Here is an 11,641-nt window from a genome sequence, read left to right on the forward strand (position 1 = left end):
GTGCCTACGTAAAGGGCAAAGAAAAAGTTAGACATCTTCTCAGCATAAGACCAAAACAGGATGATTTGGACCTGAGATTCCATGATTATGTCCTAGTCATGGAGTTCAATGACACCAGAAATTAGTGGTACATGTACGTTTCTCACACCTGCACAAGATATCTAGGATGCCTGTCACCAAACAGGCCAAAGATATTTCTCGTGTGTATGGAGTCAAAGTGAAGATCATTGCTGAGAAACAGTGCAATAAAACAGTAATAGAATATACAAATATGCTACAAAATTTATGGCAAGAACTCGACCATTATCAGGCCCTTTGAGACAAAGTTCCCTGAGAATGACGTAATCTTGAAGAAATTTATTGAGAAAGATCAAGTGTATCAATTTTTGGTTGGCCTAAATGCGTGACAACATTCGGATTTAGTTCTTAGCAAGGAAGATGTCCCATCATTGAATGAGGTTATCGCCTTGATTTGGGTTGAGAGTTAGAGAAATATTATGCTAAAACCAATAGCAACTAAAAATCTGGCATAGTTGCACAAGAGAACACTAACCTAAATAAAACCAAGGAAACATCTCAAAGTGACTTGAGATAATCTTTAATGCACCTTTTATAAGAAGTCTTGCATACCAATGATTATTGTTGGAAATTACATGGAAAAGCCCTTATCTCAAGACGAGAATGGGGTGGGGTGAAAAAAAAAATTCAGTTGCAAGCTCATTATGTCTGCTCCATAAAAACCACTCCACAAAACTCCATCCCTAACCTCCTAGAGAAACTACTCTTGGCTACTTTAATCAGACCGAGATTTAGAAGCTTCGAAGTTTATTGGGGGAGCAATCCAATGGCTCATTTTCATTAGAATTGTCTAGTAAATGCCTCTATCATTGGTATATATACGAGACTCTTGGGTTATTGACTCATGAGCCATAAATCACGTGCCACATACCTCAATCCATTTTATAACATATTCACCTTGTCTTAGTAATAGAAAACTTGTTGCTGATGGTTATTTTACCACGGAGGTTGGTGTTGATCACATTCAGTCCATCCTTGTTATTAAAAGATGTACATATTTCAAAATTGCCCACTAGTCTCCTGTCTATTCACAAACTAACCAATGATATGACTGTAATGTCTTGTTTATCCCTCTCACTGTGTATTTCACAATCAACTTTAGAGAAGAGGATTGGACTTGGTGGCCTCTACTATCTTGATGCATCAACTATATACTCAACTACTTTTAAGCATGTTTTCTCGGAGTCTTAGGGGGCGTTTGGTTTGCATTTTCCACGCTGTTTTCTGTTTTCATTTTCTGAGAAAATGGAAAATGCGTTTGGTTTGCGTTTTCCATGTTCATTTCTAAGAAAATGAGAGAGCGTTTTCTAAGAAAACGAAAAACGCGGAAAAGTCATTTTCTAAAAAACGAAAAACGCGCATTTTTCAAAAAATAAAAATGAAAATGGGGCAAACCAAACACACCCTTATTTTTCTGTTTCAAATAATGATCTCATTTGCCATTAATATTTCCGTCTTGGTCATCCTTTATTTATTTTAAAGGCAATGTACCCTTCCTTGTTTAAGAATGTTAAGTTTGAAGATTTTCATTGTGAGGTTTGCAAATTTGCCAAACATAAAAGGGCTTCCTTTACAATGAGCAATGATAGAAGTTCTTTACCTTTTTATTTAGTTACACTGACGTATGGGCCCCTCTAGAATTCTCAATATTACAGGAGCGTAGTGTTTTTTTTTTTCATTAATGATTGCACTAGAATCTCATAGATTTTCCTTTTCAATCATGAATTTGATGTGGCCGCTATCCTTTCAAACTTGATTACCATGATAAATAACCAATTTAGTGTCAATGTAGAAAAGGTTCAGTCTGAAAATGCCAAGGATTGTTTTAATTAATTTCTTTCACCATATTTAAGGGATAGTTCATGAGTCATCCTGGATAACTCTTCAACAAAATAAGGTTGCTGAGAGGAAAAATAGTCACTTGCCATAATCCATGCTTTGCTCTTCCAATGCCGAGTTCCAAAATCATACTAGGAGAAAGCTGTCCTTACTGCAACTGACATTATAAAATCGACTACCTTTTAAAGTCTTGAGTAATCAAACTTTTATACAACTCTTTCAGTTTTATCCTAATATTCAAACCACAAATAATCTCACTCCTGGAGTCTTTGGTTATGCTTTGGTTCATGTGTCTAGCCACAACAAAGACAAATAAGATCCACGAGCAATCAATTGTGTATTTGTTGACTATTCTCCAACATAGAAAGGCTACAAGTGTTATCGCCCATCTACACAAAAATTTTATATCTTTGTTGATGTCACTTTTGGGGAAGGTGAATTATTTATCTTAGCCTCATCTTCAAGGCGAGCTTCTCTCTATTGACAAATATAAGGCAGAAGATCTACTCCTTGACCTACTCATCTCACAACCTTACTCATCTCAGTCCAAATCATCTTCACAAGAGCCATTCCCATGAATTGTCCCCACAAAAACTTGATCGTGTGCAAGTCCAAAAGTTAGGTTCTACTCTTGAAAATGAGGTATGCACAAACCCTATTTTCTCTTCTATTTCATCAAGTTATAATTTACCTATTGCCTTAAGAAAAGGGACAAGAGAGTGCATTACGTCCAAGATATCTATTGGTCAAATAAGTGATTTTCTTCATCTCATAGTAGTTTCTTAGCAAATTTAAACATCATCCCAATTCCTAATACCTTATATAAGGCTTTATCTGATGAGAAGTGGAGAGAAACTATGAGAGTAGAATGAAGTGATGTGAACCAAAAGAGAAGTATGGCTCATGAACTCACAACATATTGTCAAAAGAAACAAGGAGAATCTAAATCGATAAGATGGATGATAAAAACCTTGATCTAATGCTTAACGAAGCACAACCCAAATGTATAGAAGCTAGAAGATGCCACAACCTTGGGATTTAAGTTGATAAGTCTAAGAATGCCACAAGGGATTGCCTTAATAAGTTCTAAATTAAAGAGAAGTGGAGAGAAGCTATGAGGTAGAGATCGAGTGATGTGAACCCAAGGAGAAGGATGTCTCATGAACCCACAACAAATTGTCAAAAGAAATAAGGAAAGTCTAAATTGATAAGATGGATGGTAAAAACTTAAACCCAATGCTTAATAAACTACGAACCTAAGGTATAGAAGATAGAAGATGCTACAATCTTTGGCTTGAGGTTGATAAGTCCAAGAGCATCTCATCACAAGTGATTGAGAAGTATGTCTCATGAACCCACAACAAATTGTCAGAAGAAACAAGTCCAAATCGATAAGATAGATAAAACCTTGACCCAGTGCTTAACGAAGCACGAACCTTGGGATTTAGGTTGATAAGTCCAAGAATGCCAAAAGGAATTGCCTTGATAAGTTCTAAATTAAAGAGAAATGGAGAGAAGCTATGAGAGTAGAGATGGAGTGATGTGAATCCAAAGAGAAGTATGTCTCATGAACCCACAACAAATTATTTGAAGAAGTAAGAAAGTCTAAATTGATAAGATAGATGATAAAAACTGAGATCCAATGCTTAACGAAGTACAAACTTGAGTTATAAACGGTTGAAGACATCACAAACTTAGAATTTAAGTTGATAAGTCTAAGAACGCCATAAAGGATTGCCACAAAATAAAAGAACAATGAGATGCAAATAGGTGTTTGTTGTTACAGATTAGATAGGTCTCTAGAGAGATACAAGACATTGATGTCTAAGGGCTACACACAAACCTATAGAGTGAACTATTAAAAAACATTTGCACCGGTGGCTAAGATGTGGAGATTCCATTAGGGTGAAAGGTTTGCAAATTGAGAAAGGCATTGTATGGAATACCCCATGAGTTTGGTTCGATAGGTTTACAAAGGTGATGCTCAATGCTAGTCATACATTATTCATAAAATACATTCCTTCAAGGGGGAATTATTGGGAGTTAGTTATTGTTCTTATGATGTATGTTGATGACATTATTGTTATTGTGAAAGATAAGAGAAAAAAAGAGGCCTTGAAAAGCTATTTGGCAAAGGATTTTGTGATCAAAGACGGGGAGCTTGAAATATTTTCTTGGGATAGAAGTAGCTCAGTCTCAATAAGGTATTTTCATTTAATAACAAAAGTATGTGGTGTCGATAAATAATGTGTAAACGTGCATCAATTTCGATTGATTCCAATCATACAATCATAAACTTGAAGAGACGAATGATGATAAGTTAGTAGACAAGGAAGGTTTATAGAAATTAGTTAGGAAGCTAATATATTTAGCACACACTTGGCCAGACATTGCATATACGGTGAGTGTGTTAAGTTCGTTCATGCACAACCTAAAAAGTCCATCTACATGCTGCAAAACAGATACTCCACTACCTAAAAGCTAATCCAAGAAAGAGAGGTGAGGGTTAATTCTTGAAGCTCATGACAAGTTGATTTGTACTTTCTATATCCTTACAAAGGAGCAACTTGCGGATGTGTTTACAAAGGGACTTAATAGACACGACTTCTTAACAATTATATCCAAGCTGGGAATGGATGATATTTAGTCACCAGCTTGAGGGGGAGTGTTGAAAAGATGATAATTATTTTAGGGTAGTTTCTAATTTTATAGGAAAACAAATTTAGTCATGAAAATCCCTTGATACAAGGATTCAGCTTAGGAATAAAATATTTTAATTTATTTTTTATTTTATTTGGTTTTATTAAAAAAACATGGATGAACTCATTGGACACATCTAAGATATGTTACTATGATGCATGTTGTTTGTAGATGATATTGTTTTAGGAGATAAAATACATGAAAGAGTAAATGTTAAGCTTAAATCTTGGCGGAAAACACTGAAAGTGAAGTGAAAGATTTTACACTGTTGTCTACAAAATATATGGAATTTAAGTTTAGTAATATTAAACGTAGTAACACAATTATTAAGATAAAAAATGACGAGTTACCTAATTGAGAACTTTAAGTATTTATGAGTATTTTGTAAAATGTTTGAGGAGTTGAGAGAGAGGTCTTATATAAAATGGTTAAAGAGAACATTAGATTCTTTGTGATCATAAAATAACTTTAAAACTTGAAAGAAAGATTTGTAAAATTGCAATTACATTATAAGGAGCTAAATATTGAGCTATAACTCGAGCACACGAGCAGAAGATGAGAGTCGTAGAGATAAGGATATTAAGGTGGATCTGTAAACATAAGAGATTGTATAAGATAAAAAATGAGAACATTAAAAAGAATAACAAGGTTGCGCCTATTGAAGGAAAATTGATATGTATTTAGATGACTAATAAATATTTCAGTTGGTGATATGAAATTATGACAAATGTACACATTAAATAAGGAAAAGACAAATCAAAGAAGATTCGTTAAGAGCAAAATCCTTTTTAGAACTTTTGAATTTTTATTACATTGAGATTTTAAAAGAAAGCAACTACCCTTCTAAAGGTTTAAAATCACTTATTAAGTTTGGAAGAACCTAAGATGACTTTCACTCTTTTTAAATAAAAGAATAAGTATTCTTGTAATCATCTCTAAGTCCCTATCTCTTGACACTAATCATGGACGAACTCAACATATCCCTCCAAGATATGGTACCGCGGTGCATGTTGTTTGTAGATGATCTTGTTTTCTAGATGAGAGTAAATGCTAAATTCAAATCTTGGCGAAAAATGCTAGAAGTGAAAGGTTTTAAGCTTAATAGAGTAAAACAAAATATATGAAATTTAAATTTAGTAGTATTAGGCGTAACGAGACAATTGTTAAATAGGAGATGACGATGGAAGGATTGAGAGATGTCTTATATAAAATACAAACGGGATGATTGAAATGAAAAACTTAAGGTGCTCTTTGTGATTGTAAAGTAGAAAGTTTTATAAAACGACGGTTAGACCTGCTATGTTATATGGAGTTAAATGTTGGATAATGACTTGAGCACATGCTCCGGGAGACTTTAAGATGATACGAACATGTACTTAGACGATTAATAAATGTTCTAGTTAAGTAATGTGAAACTATGACAAATATGCATATCAAATGAGGAACAGAAAGATAAAAAAAAGACTTAGTTAGTAACAATAAAATAAGATAAAATTTATTTAAATATAAATTATATAGAGCCCAATTGCGTAAAAGGATTCATATAGTCAACCCCACCTAGTGGGATAATGCTTGGATGTTGTTGTATTCTTGTAATCGTCATGATAACATTCCTATCATATTTTCATAGATTTTTGAGTAACAAGTGGCAAGCTTCCATAAGTACTTTGTTAGACCACCATACTCTAGCTTTGTAAAAAGTCATTCTCTACCATAGAATAAGTTTTTAAGGAAGACTTTAAACTAGTAATCATCTTATTTTAGAGTGAAGTATAGTTTGAGTAGTTAGATTTACATTGGGTTGTTTCTTATTTTATATTTTGATTTTTTTTTTTAATTTGTTTAGATTGGAGTCTTTGAAAGGAATTTATTCAATTATCCAATGGTAAAACATCAATTGAGAAAATAAAATTCTCTTTGGTGATTCTAATTACTGATTTGTTTATCCTCATGCTACCTTAAGTGCTGCTAAATCTTTGTGTGAATTTTCATTTGTGTCTATTCAACATCAACTATGAGTGTTTGTTAAAGAATTTAATCAAGGGCCCTTGTTGTCTTGTGGTGCACCCTTTCCCTACATCAAAGTGTTTGAAATATCATGGTATCTTAGAACATTGCCTTATCATCCTTTTTTATCTTCTATAAGAGTAGAGGTAGACTTAATCCGATAAATTTTATTTTTTAATATTGTGTGTTAATATCTTAAAAAAAAATTATTATTATATAAATTTTCTCTCGTGCTTCTTGAATTTATATGGATTCATGGCAGTCCTTAATTCTTATTTGGTTCATGGTTTAAAATCTCTATTCGTGCTCGGACTGGAATAATACAGTTTCAGTATCGTGCCGTGTTATGCCGACATAGTTTTGGTATTTTTTAAATATAAAATATATTAACTAAAAATAAATAAAAATTAATCTGAATATTTAAAAAATATAAAATAAAATATATTTTAAAAAGTATATATAGAGAGTTTTGATATCCTGCATACCTTACCTTGCACACCCCATGAGCACCTAAATTTTTTTTATTTGAATTTTTTTTTGTGTAACCTATCCTATAAATGTTAAAGGCAAAATTTTATTGGCATAATTGGGAGCTTAAAAAAAATAAAAAATAAAAATCGGTCGTCGCCCACGAGGGTCCCTCAGTGTGGGTGAGCAGATTTAATTAAACCTAGCCCGCACCTATCTCATGCAATGTTGCTTTCTCACGCAAACACGTCCGGACACATCGCTAGCAGCCTCCGAGCCAGCGGGGCGTGTTCCTAGCGGCCTTCAGGCCAGAACGATGCGTTCAGGAGGCCTCGGGCCATGTCGACACTGTAGGCGTGCCTGTGTCGATGCCGGTGTCAATGCCGCGAGCGAAACGAAATATTTCGCCTGTGTCGAGCGAAACGACACGAGATTTTAATCTACTTGTGTATAAATAATGAACTGGGGGGGGATAACTTACTTACCTTTTGAACTAGATTATTTCTTGACATTGATATATAACTTTTTTATTTAAAGGATTTCAAAAATAAGTTGTCAATGGTATGAGTGTTACCTTGTCTCACAATATGTGGATATCAAACCAAAGTATTAAGAACTCTCGGTAAAGGATCATAGGTCCTAATCATCATTGTGCTTAGAGCTTTTGAATGTTGAAAGCCTATAACTAAGTATTAGTTTGCCTTGGGGCTATAGTGCAACGGAAGGGCGCCAAGTTGTCACCAGGCACCCGCGGTTCGATCCCAGTTACGGCGCATTTATAGAGAGTTCTCCTTCAAATGGGGCGCGCAACCACGGGATGTTGGGCTTCTGGGCCGTCTGCCGTGAGCACTTTCCAATTTACCCTAGCGGTCAATAGGAAACTTTCATAGACTAGGTCGGTCGCCATAGGTTCGGTGTTACCTAATTCATCATTTTTTTAAGTATTAGTAAATTCGATCTTGTGTATAATAGGTAGACTTCCATTCATCACAAATTCTTATTTGAATTTGGTGATACCAAATATGCAAATTTAGAGAATAAATATGATCTTGCTATCAAACTGTAGACATGACAAACTTGTCCATGCTGACATTGATGAATCCATGGTTTAAACTCTCATAATGGGGAGGCATTTTTTTTCCACTATTGCATTTAGATGTCAGCACAGGATTTAGACAAACTTGGGGCCTTTGACAGAGGCTTCTAGTAACAATATATGGGGAAATTTCCCTAGTGATGACTCCCATGAAATTCGAAATAGGTTTCTCTTCTTTATTCCTCCTCTCCACTGCTTCCTTTGCATTCACTTCATGCTACTAGGTTTTGACAACAAAGGTGGCTCAGTAAAGGGAATTCTTTGTTTTTCTTTGGTGCTGACTTGCACTACTATCAATGTTTTGTATGACACAAAAATAGCTTCATTCCAACAACGGATAAAGACCGCAGTTTGGAACGAAACTTTGATATTGCATCTACAAACACAATCATTCTAATAGTACCAAAACAATGAAAGGATTCAACTTCCCTAATAGAGCCTTTATTTTTTTAAAAAAATGTCCCTTATATTAATTTAGTTCAACCCATTCTTTTAAGTTCTATAATAGTGTGGAAGCTTAGAAATTGAAAATCAAATGATATGAATTGCATCTGAAGCAATTCATAAAGAGATAGTGCATTAGTCAACAATGGAACAAGTGTGCTAGAAATAGTTAATATGAAATAAAATACAATATTATTTTAAACCTAATATAAATAAAATATAATTGAAATATAGAACTAAATTGGATGATTTTGTGTTTTTTACTGGTATTGTTTCTATCATGGTGGTTGTTTTATCAGTGTTCAGTTAGTTTATCATTATAAAATAAGCATCATATTTCACTGTCATTGTTATCAGAAACACGTCATTTGATGAATTATTATAAGTTCATTTCTTACATCCTTATTTTGTAAATGTAATAGATATCTATCCTCATCATCCACTGGCTTTGTTAAAGTTGAGGTGCTTAATTTTTATTTTCAGGAGGATATAATCAGAAAGTGTAGAAGTATGGAGAAGCCAGTGATTGTAGCCACAAATATGTTAGAGAGTATGATAAATCATCCAACGCCAACTAGAGCAGAAGTTTCAGACATAGCAATTGCTGTTCGAGAAGGTGCGGATGCAATAATGCTATCTGGTGAAACTGCACATGGGAAGTAAGTTGTATTTATATTTTGATTTTGGCTTGACAATTCTACTTTATGAATCCATTTTGTATCAATCTCATGAACTTTTTTGCATGGAGTTACTTTAACATTAGGGCCTTACGGAGGCTTGCATATACAGATTATCACTAATGGGTTGCTAATTACAGCATTGGTGTTTAGTACGAGTGAATCAAACAAAACCATTCTAGAATTGCCTAGTTGTGATTTAAGTACTGCATTTGGTACCACTTGGGCAATGGTTTCAGTCACCTCAGTGATTGAGTCACCTGCAACTGTGGTTTCCCAATTTCAATCTAAAAGCATGGTGATCTTAACCATGTTTATCAAGTAATAATTTCAATCAAGGTTGTATAAATATCAAATCACTCTTGGTTGAGTGTTACGTTATTTCTAAATCAGCATGGTGATAATTTCAGCTTTAGAAGTGTCTTACATTAATTTGTCAGGAATACTATAAATTTGAAGTAACTTTCCTGAATGTGCTTCTAGGTTTTCTAGCGAAGCCATTTGACCATTAATCTTATGCTTTAACCAGTTACTCGCTTAATTTTCCTAAGGTATCCAGTGAAAGCTGTCAAAGTAATGCATACTGTGGCACTAAAGACTGAATCAACCAGTATGGTGCACCAACTTCCCGCTACTTTTGCTCTGGTATCAAATGCTTCAGTCAATACTGGGCCTTCTTCTGTTTACATTTCATGCTTATGTTAAACCATTATGCTTTTAGAAAACTGTATGTTATTTCAGGTAATGGACGGGATGGAGTTTTCTCAAAGCCAAATGAGTGCTATGTTTGCTTCACATGCCACAACAATGGCAAACACTCTTGGCACAGCTCTCATTGTTTTCACGCAAACTGGTTCCATGGCTATACTTCTAAGCCACTATCGACCTTGCTCAACTATATTTGCATTCACTAATCAGTATGTGGACTAAGCTAAATTACAGAGTTAGAGAAGTAATAATTAAAATGTAGACACTAGATGAAGTTGTAGTTTACTAAAATTTAAAGAATAATATATTTATAAATCTGTTCATGATATAAAGGTCAGGAGACTTCAACTTCTAGTTCAAATATTATGATCATACAAGGTTTGGGATTTAAAATTGCCCAACAAAATAAATTGATCAATCATTCAAATTAATCCATTATCACACTTGCCAACTATATTTGCATCCACTAATAAGCACTCTTGATTTCTAGTGTTTTATTGTGGATCTATTGATGCTGCCTCAATATGATTATATTAAGAACATATTAATCTACTCTGGAAATATGAGCATTATACTATTCAAGACTTAAATATTTTTTGAATTCTTGATCTGCAATTTTAAAATGTGAAGTCAGTTTAAAAGTTCCCAAAACTCTTTTGGTCTTGTTAAATGTTTGACAGGGAAAAAATAAAGAAGAGGCTAACACTTTATCATGGGGTGATGCCTATATATATGCAGTTCTCTGCTGATGCAGAAGAAACCTTCTCCAGAGCCCTTAATGTCCTCTTGGTATTGCTAATGACTGTGTTAATTTAATCTCTTTCTTTGCTATTTTTTGTTTGAAACTACATTTTTGAATTTGATGGAGCAGAGTCATGGACAACTGAAGGATGGAGAAGATGTCACACTGGTTCAGAGTGGAGTGCACTCAATCTGGAGACGAAAGTCAACACACCACATTCAAGTTCGAAAAGTTTAAGCTTGATTAGATCGGAGTCTTCATGATTCTTTTAATTATGTAGATAAATTCTCGGTGAAACATATTGCAGCTAAATTGGATCCTTGAAACTATTAGCAAAGTCATCTGTAAATAATATTGTTGTTAATTTTACTGATCACATGTTAAGTTCTAGTTTAAGAGGGTAAATTGTAAATCAAGTCAAATAATTTTTTCCCCTTTTGTGATGTGTGAATCAACCTAGGTAATTTATTAAAAGGGTTAATTCTATGGTTTTAACTTCACTAGAGGGCACATCTTTCTCCAGTAAAATCTTCCAAACATCCTTTACGTTGCTCCCTTCAGTTGCCTATCCACTGACTCAAATCAGTTGCCCAATCCCTTCTATATAGTCTTGCATGCTAAGTCTTGTTAATCTTCCTCGTAGTATCTGATAAACCTAGTTATCCTAATTCATCCTTCAAAAGATTTACAGTTGTGTGTCTCGTATGTCACCCCTAGCAACTTCTTCACTTTACAAATCTTTTTTTTCTTTTTTACCTTTTTTCATATCGTAGGGTTCTCACCTACAATTTGCAAGTCTAAGCACTTAAACTGTTTTTCTTCTTTCGATATATTTTTTCTCATTTCTATTTGTCAGATGTTTAATTGAAAGCATTACTGAAT

At 34.0% G+C, this 11,641-nt stretch overlaps 1 protein-coding gene across 3 annotated transcripts in view; it reads left to right on the top strand.

Annotated features, from left to right (window-relative positions):
• The window catches only part of LOC121984902 (pyruvate kinase isozyme G, chloroplastic-like), a 30,955-nt gene extending 19,771 nt beyond the window's left edge, over positions 1-11,184 (top strand). For 2 of the 3 annotated variants that reach the window (XM_042538076.1, XM_042538093.1), the window contains exons 8-12: positions 9,116-9,291; positions 9,861-9,954; positions 10,051-10,226; positions 10,698-10,806; positions 10,889-11,184. In XM_042538076.1, the coding sequence (XP_042394010.1) occupies positions 9,116-9,291; positions 9,861-9,954; positions 10,051-10,226; positions 10,698-10,806; positions 10,889-10,996 (663 nt within the window). In that variant the 3' untranslated portion in view covers positions 10,997-11,184. Of the gene's footprint in view, positions 1-9,115; positions 9,292-9,860; positions 9,955-10,030; positions 10,227-10,697; positions 10,807-10,888 lie in introns of all 3 variants that reach the window. The other variant, XM_042538085.1, reaches the window with a different exon arrangement.
• Positions 11,185-11,641: the final 457 nt, after the last annotated feature.

The sequence above is a fragment of the Zingiber officinale genome, chromosome 1B, assembly GCF_018446385.1.
Source record: "Zingiber officinale cultivar Zhangliang chromosome 1B, Zo_v1.1, whole genome shotgun sequence".
In the NCBI taxonomy this organism is placed as follows: Eukaryota; Viridiplantae; Streptophyta; class Magnoliopsida; order Zingiberales; family Zingiberaceae; genus Zingiber; species Zingiber officinale.